We start from the raw sequence: 19,980 nt of genomic DNA, 5'->3' as shown, positions 1-19,980 counted from the left end.
CGTCGGGTTTTGGCTCTCTATACTCGTCCCCACGACAATTTTTTTTCCCGTGGGGATCCCACGAACTCTTGCGGGGGGTATTTCTTCCCTATCCCCGTTCCCCGCGGGGATAAATCCCCATCCCCACTTAAATTATAATTATGACATACTTTTTTTATTATTAATACAAAACATTGTCACTTATACATATTGTTAGATGTTAGTACTCATTATGTGCACATCAAAATAAATATATTTGTATAACGAGTTATATCTTAATAATGTGATTATTTATTTTTATCATGATATATTACAGGAAAACATTATCATATATAAGTTTAACGGGTCCCCGCGGGGAACGGGGAATGTTTTTCCATCTCCGTCCCCGTTTACCCATCAGGAGAGGATTTTTTCCCGTTTACATCCCGCGAGGGGAGAACCTTCCCCATACCCATCCCCTAATAGAGAAATTCCTTAGGGCTTGTTCGGTTACACCAATCCATAAGAGATTTGAGAGAATTCCCTCCGAAGATTGAAGAGATTTAAATCCCTTCCTAGTTATTTTTGACTAAGAGAGGATTTAATGTCCTCTAATCTCTTTCTGGATTGGTCACGGGAATGGGGGATCGGCGCCATTGCCGTCTCTACCGAAAATCCAGACAAAGCACGAGCTACGCACGCCCCCGCTGCCTCCTTTCTGCCGTCCCAACGCCGCCGGAGTCTGTCGCCACCGTCGCTGCTCTCCCGCCTTCACCGCGCCCAACTCTCGTCCTTGCCTCCCCTGCGCGCTTCAGCCGCTTCACTCCCCATCGTTTTCGCCTGGCCAGGTAGACCCTCCACCTTTCCTTTCCGTTACCCATTTTCTCGCTCAAGAGCCACGGCTCGATCCAGATCCAGCTTTCCTTTGACCGAGACCGCGCCTGCCTTACGCCTCCAGTAGGATTCTTCGCCGTCCTCGTCCCCACTGGGCGTCGCTGGGTCACGGCCAGTCTAAACTTTTGTTGGATAGCCTCTGCTACCGGCTTTAGGAATCATAACGCTATACCATAGAGGGCTAAGACTGTCTCCAGCAATATTCCTTAAATTTTATCCTCTCAAGGAATATTTATTACACACTCTAAAAGATCTCGTACTCTATATTTTCATAGTCTCCAGCAACATCTTATAAATTCGGTCCTCTACAGTTACAAATTTTACAATTTTCATTGGTCGCTTAAAAGCAGTTCATATGTTAAAATACACTACACAATACATATTGATTTTATGGCGAAAATAATATTATTACATATTTAAGAAAATAATGTACCGGACATTTGTATTATAATTTGTTTCTCAGTCGTATATGCAATAAAAAAATCCTTTCTATGCGTCCAAAAATGAACTAGGGACTAATTAAAATAATTACATTTTATAACCTATATTACTAACCGTGCTTCGATACACAAGAAGCTATCGGACCTTGTTTTCTAAAATAAAATCATATTGGACATAACATCGTTCATGTCTGCTGCTTCGTAGACATTTCGACGAGCACCAACCAGGCGGCCACGCTGCACGTGTTCTACCTGTTGTTCGGTCGCACTAGCCCGTGCTCGGACGGTGGCGGCGAGTACGACTTCGTCTGCTTTGTGGGAGGGAGCACCGGTGGGAACGATGACGAGGTCGTCGAGCTCATCGTCGCCGAGAGCTCCGATGACTTTGACGAGCTGTCAGGAGGTGGGCCGAGGGATGTCGTCTGGCTGTACGCGCTGGTGTGGCGGGAGAGGCTCCCGCCACTGGAGGCAGACGACTCCTCCGTCTTCACGACATCGCAAGTCACGAAAGGCTTCAAAGCTTCTGGGCAAGCGCGGGGGAGAACGGAGCGACGAGTCGTGGGATAGAACAGAGCGGCGAGTGACTTCCAAGCAAGCGCGAGAGTGAACAGGTAGGCGGCGACGCGATAACGAGTCCACCACATTTGGCGGACGACGAAGGCTCGCTACAATTTACCGGACGCTTTACTGGTTCTTGCTGGAGACGTAGCGTACACCTTCGTCCGCTATATTTAGCGTATAGAACATTTTAGCGCACTTTGCTGGAGAAAGCCTAAGAGGCAGGTCGTTGGATGCTAGCTGCCAACTGGCTATGCTCTGACATTGAGTTGAGGTTGATAGACTACACCAGTGATGTTAGGGATGGCAACAGATCATATTCAGACTGGATATTGCAAATATCCACCCACAATCATATCCGCGGTTGTAACCAATATCCGTCCGCGACCATACCCGCGGGTAGAAATTTATATCCATGCCCGTGCCCATCGGATTTCAGACGGGTTTCAGATATCCGCTAGATATGACAGACACAATTATTTTCGACAATTCAGTAGCATAATTAATTAAATTTCTTCCCAGTTCACCATCATACACAATTAAAAACTTAATAAAAGAATTATTATGGGTCTCCGGGCTGCGGCCAGGGGCACTAGAGCTTGGAAGGGACAGCCACCAGCTGTGTTGTGGCCTATGGAACTTGGAAGGGGGTTAAGATTAGAGCAAATGTCCCGGCAAATGTCCCGTTTGGCTAAAATGGACTAGCTGTATGTGTGGTTAAGATTAGAGCAATTGCTTTTAATTGGCCAGGTATTTATTACTAGTAGAGAGCCAAGTTTAGCAATAATCCAAGTTATTAACCCATATAGTACTCCCTTCAAGAGGAAATACCAAATACCATAAATATAATCATCATCATTAAGCATCATCATAAAGGTATCCAGAGTAATTCTAATCAAAGGAGCTTCTAAGGCTGCTCATAACCGTGAGCACGGCTGATATACCAGTTTCTAACCCTCTACAGAGGTTGCACACTTTCCCCACGAGTCGTGATCACTTTTTGCCTCAGGTCGATCAAACCCTCGAACACTAACAAGTTGAGTCGGCAAGGTTTCACTAAGTAGCCTTTACAAAGATTCCTTAGAGGTCATAGCCGCCCATTAGGTTTCTCCAGTTTGATAAACACAGTACCTCTCCCCACAGGAATGGGTGACTAACAAAAGCAACACGAAAGAACCTCGACACCCAGCCTCGGCAGAGCAAGTACTGTGCTCGGACCCTATTGACGACACGACGGCGAAGCCGACTACACCTCAAGTTTCTCTAATTAATCAGCTAAGGGCGTCCCATACCACCCTCATGGTTGTACTGTTTTCTCAGGTGGTCATCCAACGTACAGGTCATTACGGAGAGGTACTCGAGAAACAACCCGAGCCCCTAAAGTATCACAAGTTCATCATCATAATCAAGATATCATCATTGTATCATAAATATTTTCATCATGTTCATTAATTAAAGTAAAACAATAGCATAATACTAATCATAGTAACCAATTCCCAAAGGATAACGAAGGACAGAAAAAACAGAACACTAGTCAATCCTTAGGTTGATCATGGTATGCGAGACAATGAATTATAAAGTTAGTAGGACATAATGGGTCAGAGGACACTTACTCCCCCCCAAGGGAGCAGAGATGCCTTTCCACCATGCCATGAAGTCCTCTTCACCCGGTTGCGGTGCCACACCAGCAAGCCCAACCCATTGGAGAAGGATAAACCAGAATTGTCGAGCGAAAACGCAAGACAACAGCAGATGGTTGATCGTCTCCTCCTCCTGGTCACAGAGGACACAAGCGTCGGGATGGTCGACTCAGGCTGGCCTTAATTCCATAGTGATCTTGGGGGCGTGGTGTCTTTGGAAGCATCGGAATGATTGTGTTTTCAATGGGATGAGTCCAAATCTTTCTGCTGCCTTAGCCATGTTTGGAAATGATATTATGCTTTGGAAGCTGGCTGGTGCCAAAGGTTGGTGCCAAAGGTCTGTAGCTGCCAGATGTTTGCTACCTAAGTGATATTGTGTTTCATGTGTGATTGTGTGTTTGGGGCTGTTATGTTTGTCTATGTTTCTCTCCTCTTGTTATCCCCTGTAATTCTTGTGTGGCCTCTTGGCTATGACTTTTGTGTTTTGCTTCTTCTATTAATATAAAAAATACGCAATTCTCTTGCGTATTCGAGAAAAAGAGGACACTTACTTTCACCAAGTTGCTGCTCATGGAAGTCTCATGCAACACACTCGGGAACCACAGACTGCTCGTTGTCTACGCAAAGTAATCATTCATTCAACACACTTGGAGAATAGCAAAAGAACAGTACACCAAACATATGCAACAGAGTGAGCACATGTTCAAATAAAAGGTAAAAACACACATGTGCATTATAGGTTTTGGGTAGATCACTATGCCTAGTGGTCTATTGTTCTCTAACTAAGTCTATCTCAGTAAATTACTCACTTAAATAAACTTATTCCAGGGATGGGATCATACATTAAATGAGGTTAGGTCTACAAAGTTAGGCACTTGAATATTCATTAGGGTTTTATCTTTATTTTATTTCTAATGAAACTCCCATAGCCTTATTCTAACCTAGAGACCAACCATAAAATTGAAACATGGAAACAGTGGATGAACAAAATTTAAACAGATAGAAAATACTATAATGAACATTTTGCAATTTGAACCGCCCAATTTGGAGTTCATATGACAAAGTTATGAATTTTGAAAGTTTTAGAATTCAAAAACCCTAATTTATACCCATTTCTATCTGACGGGGCGGGTCCACGACACAGAGAGCTGGGGCGCGCGCGCGGACGAGGGAACCAACGCCGACAGGCTGGCTCCACCGGTCAGAGAGAGAGGGGAAGGCGAGCGCGCGGCTGGAGTGGGCCGGGTGGGCCGAAAGGATGGGAGGGGAGGGGCTCTGGGCTTCTTTTGCTTTTCTTTTTTAATATGAATTTCTAAATCCCTTTTCTTTTTATTTTCTCTATTGAATTCAAATCCAACCACACCACAAATTCAAATTTAAATATTTCAAACATGTGCATCAACCAAAAACAAAGTTTAAGCTCAGCATGATGCAACATTTCATGTCTCCCTTAGGGTTTAATCTACTAAAGTATTAATACATTTCCAAATAAATAATCAAAACTCTACTAAAAGGAAGGGAAAATAAATCTATAGAGAGAAGAAAAGAGGTAACACCTGAATTTGGTAGATATTAGAGAAGAAATTTTATACCCCCAAATTCAAGGTGTTACACTTTCATCCCTAGAAAATTGTGTTGTGGAATCAAGGGGGCATTCAGTTCACACCTCTTATATTTCTAGGTTGTATACATATCAAGATTTAATTAGCTCAGAAGAATTCCTTGATGAGTTTGAATTGTGGTGACATTGTTTATATGCCTAGGCTACCAAAACTAGTTAGCAAGTGATGCAGAGACTAGAGACCAGACTAGCAGGAGTCTTTTGACTTTCACTATTTGCTGCATAACCAGTTTTGTCCAAGACTCCAAGCAGCTTCCCCAATTTGTATGGTGGAGCAAATTTAGTATGGAGATTGATATTTCCCACTAGTTTTTTCATATTTCTGTCTGCTTTAGGTTATTGTTCTGCCACCGATTTAATTGTATTGGTGCCTAATTGCTATGCATTACTATTGTTTCAGGATCTACTGGGACCATGGATCAAGAAAAAAAACTAGAAGTATCTAATACCAGCCATACTTACAAGCATCATTGTAGCGTTGGAGTTGACGTCCACGAGATCTTTGTTAAGAGGAGCAGATTGCGGGTTGTTCTGTCATACATTGGCATTATTTTCCTTCTTGTGAATGCCTGCCAACCATTGCTGACAAAGGTACAATTCTCTTGTAATTGTTGGCGCGGAAAATGATCAGAGACTTCCAGAACGATCTTATTATAAGTGCTTCGTTCATGATCTTTGGTTATTTCACTGAATTGTAGACAAACCTGGAACCACCAAATTTCATTTGTATGTAGAACAGTTTCACAGTTTGACATTACCTTCTTGTAACATATTTCTTGATATGGAAATTAACTTATGAGAATCATCAAGTTGTGCTACCCATCTTTTTAATAACATCCTTACGATTCTAGGTTCACATATGATGAAATGATCATAGTTTTGTTTGACTTTGTATTTTATTTTGATGACTGGTATACATAGTGGAAATTGACTTGCTTCAACATCGCAGGAGAGCCTATCTCTTGGGTCTGTTTGGAATATTACCTTTGCTGTTCTGGTCGCCAAATGTTTGCAATACAAACCTGTGAAGAGAGGTAAATCCTTCATTCTAGTTGCATTTGTATAGCCTTTATATATATTGATAGTAATAGGTCATTAGTTAATATGACTGAGATGGTGTATACTTCAAAATTCAAACGTCCGTTGCCTCCGATACTTGTGCATGAATTTGAGATTGTATTTCTTGTTGCCTTTCCGTGTTTGTTTGTCTGCAGAATCAGTAGTGATAATGCCAGCTTTTGGAATTCAGCTAGAAATACATTTTTGGAGGTACACATAATCCTGATCTGAATAATAGATCATGCTCCATTTCATTCCCTTACTGTTTGTCCTATTCTCTATCTTAGGCCCCTTTTGGAATGCGGGAATTTTTCTTGTTTCCTGTTTTTTTCTGTGAAACTGAATTGATTCCTGTGAAATTCCTAAATGATTCCTATGAAATTCCTGCCTTCCAAAGGGGTCTTATTGTGTACGTCCTGTCCTTGATAATCTTAGGTTGTGTTTATTTCTGGGGTGGGAGGGACAGACCCAATGTTTGGTTAGGAGGGATGAAGTTGTTCCTAGAGAGGGATATTTTTCTAGATTCAGGCCCCATCTCTCAAGAATTGAGTTACACACTCATCCTATAGCGACGACGTTTGCTTCTGTCTGCCGCTGCTCCTCTTCCTCTTCGCATCTGCAAGCTTGGCCATGGACGACGGCTGACGGCTGTAGCAGGGGAGCGTGGCAACAGCCAAGCTCCCGCACACACTAAGGGCTGGGACAGAATGGTGAAAGTTCGAGGCAAGGGTCGCGCTCGGGGCGAAAGCAGGCGCGCGCAGGTAAGGGTGCACTCGCTTGGGGTGGAGGTTGTTCTGTGCGCGACCTTGGGGCAGGCGCGTGGCTCGAGCCAGTATAGGTACAACACAGCTCTAGCTCAAGCTTTAGGCAAGCGTCTAGCAGAGCTCGAGCTCTGGGAGAGGTGAGACGACACATGAAACGGGGATGGGAAGATGAGGGAAAGGATGACACGTGGGTCCCACTTAACGGATGTTAATAGATTGTAAATTGTGATGTATTGTCTTCATCCTCATCCCTTCAACCAAACATAGAGAAGGACATTTCTGTCCCTCCAAACCAAACAGAGGCGGAACCATCACATCCCAGAAAACTGGAATGGAACCATCCTATCCCTCATATCCTAGAACCAAATTGTTATGTACGACCAGGCCTATACTAAGCGCAACAGGGCCTTAGGATAGGGTCCAAGGCCCATAGTTCATACTTATCCATACTTATAGCTTAGTTCATACTTATCTAGATAGCTAGCTTCCTTATAAATACTTGTAAGACACCTTGGGATTGTCAAGCAGAAACAAGATTGTTTCCGGCTTCCTTTAGGGAGTCGGGATTCCTCCAGTTCTAGCCCTAGCCACCACCTCTAGCCCTAGCCGGCCGCCCCTGTGGGCTGCGTCGTCCACTACGGTGCCGGCTTGGCGTTCGTCGCGCTTCAAGCCTCGTCCCCCAATCTCCCACCGCTATAACCTACGATCAGTCAGGCTAGAGGATTTAGTACATAACAATCTGGTATCAGAGACCTCGACGATCATGAGCACGTCCGCCCCCTCCAAGCCGCCATCGCCGGTGCAGCAGCCGCTGCTGCCGTCGGGCCAGTCTGCAGCACTGCCCGCTACCCTGGCCGCGACCCCCATATCGTCGGGCGCCATGGTGCTCGTCCCGCCCGGCGCGCCCGCGGCCGCGATCCCACCGACGCTCACCCTAGCCCAGATCGTGGCGTCGCCGACAGACCTCAGCCACGCCATGCGCGACGTGCAGCTCACCCTCAACGCCATGCTGACAGGTCAGCTCGCCTACGCCGCCATCCACCACAGCCGCCGCTACCATCCCTACCTGCGCCGCCACCCCCTGCACCTCTGCCACCCCCCACGCAACTACCTGCGCCGCTGCCCCCAATATCTCGGCAACCAATTTCCTATCCGTACGGCATGCCAATCGACCCAACCTCATCGTCCATCGCACCACCACAAGCCTTCACCCCCATCCAGCAGATCCGATTTCCTCCGTCACCTTCCCCAATCCCATCATGGGCGCAGGGCTCGACGACAGTTCCTGGTCATGCCGTTCGGACTCTCGAATGCACCTGCCACCTTCCAGGCTTTGATGAACGACGTACTCCGCCCATGCCTTCGGAGGTTTGTGCTGGTTTTCTTCGACGATATTCTGATTTACAGCACATCGTGGGCGGAGCACCTCCAGCATGTGAGCATCGTCCTCGAGTCACTGCGAGCGCACCACCTTCATCTGAAGCGCTCCAAGTGCTCCTTCGGCGCCACATCGGTGGCCTACCTTGGCCACGTCATCTTGGAGGGCGGGGTCGCCATGGACGCGGACAAGGTCGCGGCGGTGGCCTTCTGGCCGCTCCCGCAGTCTGCACGAGGACTTCGGGGCTTCTTGGGGCTGGCGGGGTACTACCGCAAGTTCATCAAAGACTTCGGCCTCATCATAGCCCCGCTGACGCGTCTCTTGTGGCGGGACGCGTTCGCCTGGGACGACGACGCGCAAGCAGCCTTCAACGCCCTCAAGCATGCCTTGACGACAGGGCCGGTGCTCTAGATGCCGGACTTCTCCAAGCTCTTCGTCGTCGATTGTGACGCGTCAGGTGCGCGGTTCGGTGCCGTCCTTCATCAGGGCACGAGACCCCTCGCCTACTTCAGCAAGCCATTTGCAGCCCGCCATCTTAAGCTGGCAGCCTACGAGAGGGAGCTCATCGGCCTCGTGCAGGCCGTCCGTCACTGGCGCCCGTACTTGTGGGGGCGTCATTTTTCTGTTCGCACTGACCATTACAGCCTGAAATTCCTGCTTGATCAGCGCCTATCTACAGTTCCTCAGCACCAATGGATCAGCAAGCTTTTCGGCTTCGACTTCTCGGTGGAGTACAGGCCGGGGCGCCTGAACATCGTAGCGGATGCCCTGTCCCGCCGCGACACTGAGGCAGCCGTGGAGGATGCAGCCATTGCGGCCTGGGCCATCTCCGGTCCTACGTTCACCCTGTTGGACAACATCAGGAGGGCGACGGCAGCTGCGCCCGACGGGCAGCACCTCCTCCAGCAGCTGCAGGAGGGCCAGCTGGCTGCTCCGTGCGCTTCGTTGACGGACTGCTCCTGCATGGGACACGCGTCTTCGTGCCGGATTACAACGACCTGCGCCACCAGGTGCTGACTTTGGCGCACTCAGCAGGGCATGAGGGCGTCCAGAAGACCCTCCATCGGGTGCGGGCAGACTTCTACATTTCCCGCGACCGAGCGCTCGTGCAGGATTGGGTGCGAACGTGCACCACATGCCAACGGAACAAGACATTGGCACAACAGTCGGGGGGTCTCCTGCAGCCCCTTGAGGTGCTGTCCCAGGTGTGGGCCGACATCTCCATAGACTTCATCGAGGGGCTGCCCAAGATGGCGGGCAAGTCCGTCATCCTCACGGTAGTGGACCGCTTCTCCAAATACACCCACTTCATCGCCCTCGGCCACCCCTACACCGCGTCTTCAGTCGCACAGGCGTTCTTCGACGACATCGTACGCCTACACAGGTTCCCGCTGTCCATTGTCAGTGACCGGGACCCCGTCTTCACCGGGCACGTATGGCGGGATCTCTTCAAGATGGCGGGGGTGACACTAAAAATGAGCACTGTCTTCCACCTGCAAACGGATGGGCAGTCGGAGGTGGTCAACAAGATTAATGCGATGTATCTTCGGTGTGTCACCGGCGACCGGCCACGGGCCTGGGTGGACTTGTTGTCATGGGCGGATTATTGTTATAATACATCCTACCACAGCCCTACACGCCACTCCACTCGAGTTGGTCTACGGCCGGCCCCCACCGCCTATGCTGGCCTACACACCAGGGACGACGCGCACCGAGGCCGCCGACGCCATGCTCCGTTCCAGAGATGAGATGTTGGCCAAAGTACGCCAGCGCCTCCTACAGGCCCAACAGCTCGCCAAGAAGTACTACGACGCCGAGCATCGGGAGGTATAGTTTCAGGTGGGCGACTGGGTGTGGCTGCGCCTGCTGTATCGCACTACTCAGTCCCTCCACTCAGGCACGAAAGGAAAGTTGGGACCTCGCTACGCCGGGCCTTTCCGTGTCCAAGAATGGATTGGTTCGGTAGCCTACCGCCTACAGCTGCCGGAGAGTGCCCGCATCCATGTCAGCTTGCTGAAGCAGCACCGGGGGGACCCTCCTGCAGTTCCGGGGACGCTGGAGCCTGTGATGGATGGTCGGCTACTTCCTGTGCCGGCCAAGGTGCTTCGCGCCCAGCCTCGGCGCGGCACGTGGCAGGTCCTCGTTCAGTGGCACGGATTTCCTGAAGATGACGCAACTTGGGAGAACCTCGACGACTTCCGTGCTGCCTACCCCAACCTACAGCTCGAGGAAGAGCTGTCTGAGAAGGCGGGGAGAGATGTTATGTACGACCAGGCCTATACTAGGCGCAACAGGGCCTTAGGATAGGGCCCAAGGCCCATAGTTCATACTTATCCATACTTATCTAGATAGCTTAGTTCATACTTATCTAGATAGCTAGCTTTCTTATAAATACTTGTAAGACTCCTAGGGATTGTCAAGCAGAAACAAGATTGTTTCCGGCTTCCTTTAGGTAGTCGGGATTCCTCCAGTTCTAGCCCTAGCCGCCACCTCTAGCCCTAGCCGGCTGCCCCTGTGGGCTGCGCCGTCCACTACGGCGCCGGCTCGGCGTTCGTCGCGCTTCAAGCCTCGTTCCCCAATCTCCCACCGCTATAACCTACGATCAGTCAGGCTAGAGGATTTGGTACATAACACAAACACAGCCTTGTAGTTCTTGGAGTAGGGATTTTAGCATGCCATGCAATAAATAGGACCCCACAGAGAAAAAAAGAGAGAAAGAAGGTAGCAAAAACAAAACGACCAGTTTTTCTGTCGAATATATTCACCACCAGTCATTCAGTCATTCAAGTTGACTGTCGGAGTGCAATCTCTTTTGGAGGTCACTGCTAGTCTGCAACCCAGCAAAGTAGCAGATCAATGGAACGACTCTTCAGTATCATCTTTCATGGGAATGGGTTCGTTTTATTTTGGCCGAAACAAGATAGAGATGGCAACAATCCATTGTCTTTCATACACCGGCACCTCTGGATCCCTTATCATGCATGATAAACGATATGCATCAAGTAGCTATTATATGTTTTATGGGCTGAAGTTTCCTCTTATGAGCCATGTGAATATCGGATGCATAATCTGGACTCTGTATGATTAGCACTAAACGTCAAATTATTTAGTTAAATAGTTTCTGAAGTATGAGTTGGGCTCTGTCTGACAATTGCTAGATATTCCCTATATCTTTAACACGACTGGTGTACTGTGCTGATAGACATCATATAGGCAAGAGTATCAGATTTCCTTAAACATGCACTTTCTCACTCTGCCTATTTGTTTTTGCTTGGAAAGGATATAGGCTGTTTGAAGGTTGTTCCGATTGTCAATTGGTTTATATTAAGAATTTTAAATTGTGGTTCTTAGTGGAAGAGTTGATCATCGTTTTGTGCCCGTTGGCAAGATTCTCAAGCCAATGATAAATGAGTGCGTGACACCGGTGACCTGTTACTGGAGCTTGGCGCTGCTTCTGCGTGATGAAGAGGAACTTCTGCTCGTTTTCCAGGTAAAGCTCGCACCTGTTCTCATATCTTGGTTAATTGAAAGCGAATTCAGCAATCCAATGGTAGCAAAGCTTAATCATGCAGAGATCTCGTCCTCCTGTCAAAATGTTGGTTCCAATATGGAAAGCTCTCTGCACGTTGACAAACTCTCAACACCCAAGCCCTTCTCAAATTCCTAACCATGACCCTTGAGGAACATGAGTTAGCTGGGGCGTTGTGTAGATGTACGTATCATCAGAAGAGGCACCTGCAGTTGAGCCAGATTCAGATAGGAACTGTTGATGCCACCATAGGACGTAACCAGTGCTAGGGGCATTGATTGTTAGGGAGTGATTTCGGCTGGAAGTGTATACGGATAAACACTAGCAATTTGTGACACTGAATACTCTCCTTTACTTGCATGCTTCATTTTGTTGGATATCTGAATGAGGTGCTGAATATAAGCAAATTTAAGTGAAACTTTGGTATGTACGTAAAGATGCAAACTTTTGTTAAACAATATCTTGTCTCGTGTGCCACATAAGTACTTGTTGAGTTATTCACATTCCATATGGATTGGTTGATATTGAAAGGAATCAGAAAGAATTTTGATTTGGTAGGGATTCAAATATAGATTGAGATTAAAACGAGGAGGCCTGAGTGGGAGGCTACAAGAAGTATCAAAGTGAAATGTGCAGGGACAAGCATGTGAGGTGTCATGTTCCATGCAGAGATCCAAATGCAGTCAAACACCGAAGTACGAACTAGTGGAGTACCATATGCACGTGCCCTGTCTCCGATTCGTAACCCAGTAACCCTTGCATATAATAATACTGGTGAGCTTTAACCACAATTAAGAGCTTGGTTGACTTTACAAAAATAAAAAAAAAATCAGAAGAAACACTGTAGAGCCTGTTCAGTTTATTAGCACTTTCAGGATCTGAGAAACAATGTTTGCGCCTGCAGCCCTAGCAATGTAAGACCCTCAGTTGCCTTGGCTGTTTTAAGCTTGAATCCTTTCCTGGACGATGCATAATGAAAAACAGAAATGGACACGACAAAAATTATTTACTCTGCCAGGAAAGCCTTGTATTCCAATATTTTCACGATAGGTCTACAGACAAAAAGAGGGGGGGGGGGGGGGGGGGGGGGGGCAAAAAATACATTCAAGCAGAAACGTGCTGCTACCTCAACCAAAATAAGGAACGTTCTCATTGGTGACGGAGCTATAGTCCGTTGAGCTCGACGCGGCGGCGGCGTACACCGCCGATGACGACGACGAGGAGGCCGCAGGCCCCACGGCAGCGGCCGCCGCCAAAGTTGCCGCTCTTGCCCCTACCGACTTGCTGCTGCCAGCGTGCAGCCCGCGGCTGGCGGCGGCCGAGGCCGCGAGGAGATGGGAGGCGTGCGACGAGGGGAGCACCGTGGCCACCGCCGCGGCCGCCGGACGGCAGCTGTGCCTGACGATCTCGGCCCTGACGGTGGCGAGCTCGGCCTCCAGCGCTTGCACCTGCTGCTGCAGGGTGAGGATGGCGCCCATGCAGCCGTAGACGGGGTCCCGGAGCCGCAGGTTCGCCTCGTACACCAGGCTGTTCGCCGTGTCGGCGCGCTGGCTCTCGTGCACCTCCTGCAGCCGCAGATGTAGGGGTGGCCATTGTCAGTCAGCAGCTCCGCATGCAGCAGTGCACTGTGTGCTTGTCACTAACAAGGAGTCCAGTAGTGGTCGAGTTCCTGACGTAGTAGTATTATTCATATGCCATGAACCAAGTGCTTGGTTTCCCATATGAACATGACGCGCGCCAAAAACATGGCAGCTTTGATGCAACAAATCGAGTTTGATATATATAGCTTGATTGATTTTCTTTTGTCTAGAAACGTCGCATTTTTTTTTTGACTTGCATATAACACTGCAGATTGATCTCTGTGTATATGTATGGCAAAAATCCAGAATTTTGTGATGCCCGATGAAAATAAGATCAACACTTAGATCTTGTTTGGTTGTATCTAAATCGAAGGGAATTGAGGTGGATTAAATTCCTTTCTATTTAATTTTGAATAAGGAGGAATTTAATCCACTCCGATCCAGACATATCCGAACAAACCTTTAGGAAAAATATTCAAAATCAGTTCTCTATGTTCTAACGTAAAATACAACGAGTCGATTATAACAACAGAAAGAAAACTTTATGGTTAGTTTGAAAACTTAACGGAGTGTTCGGTTTAGAAATAAAGTGGTCCATCTTCTTACCCACTTTTTTATTTAGTTTGTGAATAGAATAAGTTGATACATCACCACACCATTCCTCACAAACTAATAATTTATAATATATATGAGGAATAATTTGATTTCGTCAAAATTTATAGGATGAATTCATGATGCATCAACTAATTAAACATAGGGTGACTCTACAACCAAACACACTATAAATCTCCTCTAGGATTTATAGGGACAGAGGTCTGTGATTAAAGCGTCAAAATTTTATTATCAAAGTTAAACTTTTTTCAAGAACTGTGTTTTAAATAGTGGTATATAAGGTGTTTGCAGGCATGCATATCTCAAAAACACTAGCTCTAAATTGGACATGAACACAAATAACAGCACCCTGCAGCAACTATAGTTGGAGATTCAAAACAATGAGAATTCATCAATTTGAATAGCGACGATACTGCCCAAAAAAAAAGCAGTGTACCTCTCAGAGTAATTAAGTTTTAGATCCAATCTCCTCAAAATAAAAAAGGTGGTACTAAATTTTATAATTTAACCCCAAGAAGTTGAGTATAGGTGACAGCCAAAACGCATGGATTTGATGGATTTACCAGGAGCATCTTGGAGACGTTGCTGGCGCCGAAGACCCTGTGGACGGCGGCGAACTTGTGCGGCTCCAGCGGCGAGAAGTAGGGCGAGAAGGGGCACTCCTGCGCGCACCGTCGCCGGAGCAGCTTACACGCGGCGCACGGCGTGATTATGTTCATCGCGGCCCCTGCAACAGCACCAGCCCCCGCCGGCGAGCTGCAGCTCCTCCGTGCCGCCGCCGCCATGCGCTCCGCCGGTGACTACTCCCTCTTGATCTTCTTCCCTAGCTCATCATGGTCAGGCCGTTCGCTGAAAACAGCATGAGAATCGTAATAAGGGTAGGAGTGGAGGGTTCTAGTAACTTGATGGTTTTGACGCTGGATGCTTCGTGCCTGAAAATGGAAATGGATTCAGATTGAGGTGATAAAATTAATTCTATCTAGATCGACGCACACAGTAGCTTTTATATTTGTCTTGACTAGATGGAGTAGATGTTTTTGCTCAGAAATTGGTGTTCCTTGGACGGATCATACCCTACCTTGCACTTGCAGTGGACATGAACAAGCTAGGCCGGGGTGACAAGAATGGGGCTGGGGTGCTCTTGGAAAAGGTGCCTTCTAGGTTTTCTGTGCCTGTGCCGCTTGACAGTGTGCGCCTGATAGAGAGAGAGAGGGCGTCGGTGTTGACGAGAGATTGTACTGCAAGATGAGTAGGTGTTCTTGCACCATTTGGAAGCTAGCCTGAGCTGTGTTGACTTTCCAGTTATAGTTTATCATGCGGCTAAACTGTGTAGATGGAATCTTCTGAATGTTTATTAACTGATCTCATATGTGTTTGTTTGTTTTGTTTTTCCCAAACCTTGGTCTTACTGTTCGTTTTAATTTTTGATCATCTCATGTCCTAAAAACACTATTATACATACATATTCTTATTTAGCGTTAGCAAGAAAAAAAATGTTAAGCTTATACAACACCCAACATAATCAATCAACTTCTAAATTTCCCCAAAGTTAAAAAGTTTTACTAAATCTATAGAAATGGAGACACATATTTATAAAACAAAACTAGAGTACCATTAAATACTCCAAAAAAATATTTTATAGTGTATATGCTTTGATGTCATAGATGTTGGTCCATAAACTTTCAAACTTAAATAGTTCGACTTAAAGACCGTTCTAAAAGTTGATATATATCACATGTTGGCACAATGAGGCCGACCTAGTTTTATTTTCACTACTGAGATATAATTCAGAACATGTAACAACTCTCTATAGGCATTGTTAACTATTTTCGTATGAACAAAGGCCCTAAATACTCTGCCCAACATCGGGCGCATCTTTAGGGTGTTGAAGTTATTGTGGTCCATTATATTAATTATATATATAAGCAAGAATAAGAAATTAGAGTATCTTCGATTCCACTTCCTCGGAACTAGGTCTACATGTGTTTTTATTCTGTTTTCCACGTTTAATTGTTTGACATCAGCTGTAGTTAGTAGATCCCATCAAGAAGAAAACAATATATAAACCTGAACTAGCTAGAGTAATCATTTTGGTATAAGCTCACCATGTCAGTGATGTGCTTATTTATAGGTAGGCTGTCACCAAGTTATGAAATTGACAATTCCATTTCCAATGGCCAGCAACATTACCATTAAAATAGATACCTGCTGAGGATGTTTTTAAATTTTTTGATAAACATTTGCATGGAAATTATTACAAAAAAATATATCCTATTACTAGCAATTTTCAAAAACAGTTTGATGCCATCAGTAAATGAAACGACTTTCAATAATTGGTCTACCGGGAAAATAACTTTTCTCAAAGTTGTCCACCAAAAAATGGTTTTAATAAAAGTATTTTTTATGGGAAAAAACCAAATTACGTACTTCTCTCACCTACGGATTTTAAGTTCTCTCCTTAACAGATTTATAAAATCGTCCTATGGATGAACAGAACTCAGGTGTCTCTTCCATAATGTGAATTCTCAGAATGATGGGAAACATGATACTTTGCAATACTTGTGTGGGGATTCTTTTTCAATTGCTATTGCAAATTCTTGTGAAGTAATTGAACGTATCATAATGATCAGAACTGATGTTTATGGAGTAGGAAGAATATTCGAATGGGAACACAGATCCGGATTGGACTCCAAGACTTTGGATAGGTGGGGCAGATGACAAAAAAGAAAGAAAGAAAGAAGAAATAGTCGACAATCAAGTTTTATCTCTTTTAAACTAAAAGGCAGGCAAATCTTTTGAACTTTATGAAAAGGAAAACAGCATACGAGATTTGAGTGATTCTAAATGCGCATATATTATTGTAGTTAAGTTATGGAGTAAGTTATTTTATTGATTAGCTTACTATTATGCACCAATATCGAAGCTAGGAACAACCCTAAATAAAAGCAGTCGGTCACTATGTATGATGACCTACCAGCAATACCTAGCATACAATACAAGCACATGGGCCATTAATGCATCAAATTTATTTAGGAGGTTTTTATTTTTAGGGACTAATTTTTAGTCCTCTATTTTATTATATTTTATTCTCTAAATTCTTAAATACGGAAACTAAAACTCTATTTTAGTTTCCGTATTTAAAAATTTAGAGACGAAAATAGAATAAAATAGAGAGACTAAAAATTACTCCCTAGAAACTAAACACTCTCTTATAATATTAAGGATGCGATTTGTAGAGTTGACTTTTTCTATAAATGTTTTGGATACGAATTGTTTTAAGAAACATTTCGTGAGATGAATTATAACTACATAAAATCATTGTTAGATTAGATTCTGGCTCATAAGGGAAAAAATTCTTTGTAAAAACATTTTTCGCCTTTCATCAACCGAAGCCATTGAGGTGGATGCTCTTGACCTTTAACCAAGCCTTGTTTATGTGGAGCTTGAGAAGGGCGAGAAGAATGTTAAAGGAAAGAAGGTGAAGCTTGTAAAAAGGCTGTTGATCAAAAGACATACCAGTCTATGATAGGTTCATTATTTTATCTTTGTGCTACTAGACCGGATATAATGCTTAGCGTGTACATGTGTGCTAGATTTCAATCCGACCCCAAGGAATATCATCTTGTGGTCGTGAAGCGAATTCTTAGATATTTAGTTCATACGCCTTGCTTCAGGATCTGATATCCAAATGGGTTTACCTTTGACTTTATCAGATATTTAGATTCCGACTATGCTGGGTGCAAGGTTGATAGGAAGAGTACATCAGGGTCTTGTAAGTTTCTAGAAAGGTCCCTGGTGTCTTGGAGCTCTAAGAAACAAACATGCGTTGCCATATCCACCACTGAGGGCGAGTATGTTGCCGCAGGCCAGTGTTGCGCGCAACTACTTTGGATGAGGCAAACCCTCCGGGACTTTTGCTACAATCTGAGCAAAGTTCCACTCCTATGTGATAATGAGAGTGCAATCCGCTTGGCAGATAATCCTGTTGAACATAGCCACAATAGGCACATAGACCTCCGACATCACTTTTTGAGAGACCACCAGCAAAGGGCAGATATCGATGTTTGCCATATTAGCACCGAGAACCAGCTAGCTGATATCTTCACCAAGCCTTTAGATGAGAAAAGGTTTTGCAGGCTGCATAGTGAGCTGAATGTCTTAGATTTGTGGAACTTAGATTGATTTATAGCATATATGTGTTTTTATGCCTTTGATCATGTTCTTTTCAGCATCATAGTCTTTACTTGCTTATTTTGGTGCTCAACTTGTACAAGTCATCCCCGGACCTCACAAGTCCTTGTGCAAATGATGCATATGTTTAGGGGGAGGATACACTACAACTTGACCATTTGACACTAATTTGTTTGCTTGAGTGCTTAGGCTATAGTCTCAAAGATGAATTGAAAGGGAAAAGGTGGACTTGGACAAAGAAGAGGCTTTCCACTGCATTACGGTAACAATGTGCTTGTTCCAAGTCATTATTGTGTTTTCTCATTGCCCTTGGTTTTTCGTTCCAATTTTTGTAAGTCAATGGGATTAAAAGGCCACTAATTCTTCTGTTTTGGTGCTTAATGCCAAAGGGGGAGAAATTAAGGCCAAAGCAACTGGATCAGCTATCACTTGTGAATTTTTCAAAATTTTAGTGTAAGTATACTTGGTTTTTATCAAAACCCTCTTATTGCAAAATCTACTCTCTTTTGGGTGAGAAATTTGATTATGAGAAAAAGGGGGAGTTTCTGGCTTTTGATCAAAACTAGTCTTGAAAGATATTTTGATTTGCCAAAAACAATGTGTTTTTGAAATATAGATAGGAAAAGGAATTTGGTTTGCGAAAACAAACAAAGTGATGGCAAAATGATCCAAATATGCCAAATTCTGTGACAAATCAATTGGATTTTAGTTTGACATCAATTTGCACTTTTAGCTCGCATTTGAGTATGTTAGTAAATTTTAAGTTGCTTTTGATGTGTTGGCATAAATCACCAAAATGGAGGAGATTGAAAGGGAAATATGCCATTGGTCCATTTCTAAGTGTTTTGGTGATTAAGTGCCCAACCCATCACTTTGAACTAACATACAATTGTGAGTATGAGCTCAGAGTCAAAGAGAAGCAAATTGAGAGTTGTAAGAACAAAATGCAAACTCTACAATTCTAGAGGAACAAAGGTACGATTCTAGCACTTAGTAAATTATTTTTGGTACTAACTATGTTCTACTAAGTGCTAGGGAACTTCTCAAACTAGAAGAAATTCAAATAGAGAACATGCACCAGCCTCGGTGCACTGGACTGTCCGGTGCTCAGGCTGGCGCACCCAGCGAATAGGCCGCTCTCGGGAAAATTGAGGGCGCCATAGCTATAATTCACCAGACTGTCTGGTGTGCCAGCCGCACGCTCAGCCAACGGTCGGTCGCGCGATCAGTGGCACCACATGTGCTCAGCCAACGGTCACCAGGCGACACCGGACTGTCCGGTGCGCCACCGGACTATCCATTGTGCCATGGGACCAGAGGCTGGCAATGGTCGGCTTCGCCAAACAAGGAAGGAAATCGTGCACTGTTCACTATCTGTCGGTGTTTGGAGACTGACCGCGCACCCGGGGTTACCCCTCGGGGTGCTTCTGGGTAGGACGGTGTTGTTGACTGTAACTCAATGGTTCGTGCAGGACGCACGAGAGACGGTAGACAGTTTGCTACAGGTTCGGGCCGCTTTGAGATGCGTAACACCCTACTTCCTGGTGTGGATCTTTATGTGGTGGGTTACAAGGGAGTTCTCCAGTATGGAGAAAGCTAATGAACTGAGTAGATGGCTGATGAATGACCTGGAAATGATGGGGGACCCCCTAGGCCTTATATATTTGACCGTGGGGCATTACATGCATGCATGATAACGATGTACTCCTAAGTAATAGTGAACCGATTGAACTTATCTTCCTATAATCCTGCCGAC

At 45.4% G+C, this 19,980-nt stretch overlaps 2 protein-coding genes across 4 annotated transcripts; one reads left to right on the top strand and one right to left on the bottom strand.

The window, feature by feature from the left end:
* The first annotated feature begins 486 nt into the window (after positions 1-486).
* LOC100304325 (OSJNBa0059D20.8-like protein) lies at positions 487-12,301 on the top strand. 3 transcript variants are annotated; one of them, XM_035961515.1, is made up of 7 exons: positions 608-806; positions 1,498-1,903; positions 5,512-5,702; positions 6,061-6,145; positions 6,326-6,380; positions 11,664-11,802; positions 11,885-12,301. In XM_035961515.1, the coding sequence occupies exons 3-7, from the start codon at positions 5,526-5,528 to the stop codon at positions 11,990-11,992; spliced, it is 564 nt and encodes a 187-aa protein (XP_035817408.1). In that variant the 5' UTR covers positions 608-806; positions 1,498-1,903; positions 5,512-5,525; the 3' UTR covers positions 11,993-12,301. The 3 variants fall into 3 exon arrangements, 2 of the variants coding, with proteins under 2 accessions (NP_001159238.1, XP_035817408.1); XR_002263945.3 differs by lacking the exon at positions 1,498-1,903 and having other exon boundaries at positions 487-806; positions 11,599-11,802; NM_001165766.1 differs by lacking the exon at positions 1,498-1,903 and having other exon boundaries at positions 607-806; positions 11,885-12,256.
* Positions 12,302-12,366: 65 nt separating this feature from the next.
* LOC103635477 (LOB domain-containing protein 15) lies at positions 12,367-15,246 on the bottom strand. Its single transcript, XM_008657917.4, has 3 exons — positions 15,112-15,246; positions 14,597-14,965; positions 12,367-13,406 (listed from the first exon to the last, which is right to left on the bottom strand). Exons 2-3 carry the CDS (start codon positions 14,816-14,818, stop codon positions 12,969-12,971), a joined length of 660 nt encoding a protein of 219 aa, XP_008656139.1. The 5' UTR covers positions 14,819-14,965; positions 15,112-15,246; the 3' UTR covers positions 12,367-12,968.
* Between the last annotated feature and the right edge of the window lie 4,734 nt (positions 15,247-19,980).

The sequence above is a fragment of the Zea mays genome, chromosome 8, assembly GCF_902167145.1.
Source record: "Zea mays cultivar B73 chromosome 8, Zm-B73-REFERENCE-NAM-5.0, whole genome shotgun sequence".
In the NCBI taxonomy this organism is placed as follows: domain Eukaryota; kingdom Viridiplantae; phylum Streptophyta; class Magnoliopsida; order Poales; family Poaceae; genus Zea; species Zea mays.
This window is presented reverse-complemented; position numbering and strand designations above follow the sequence as displayed.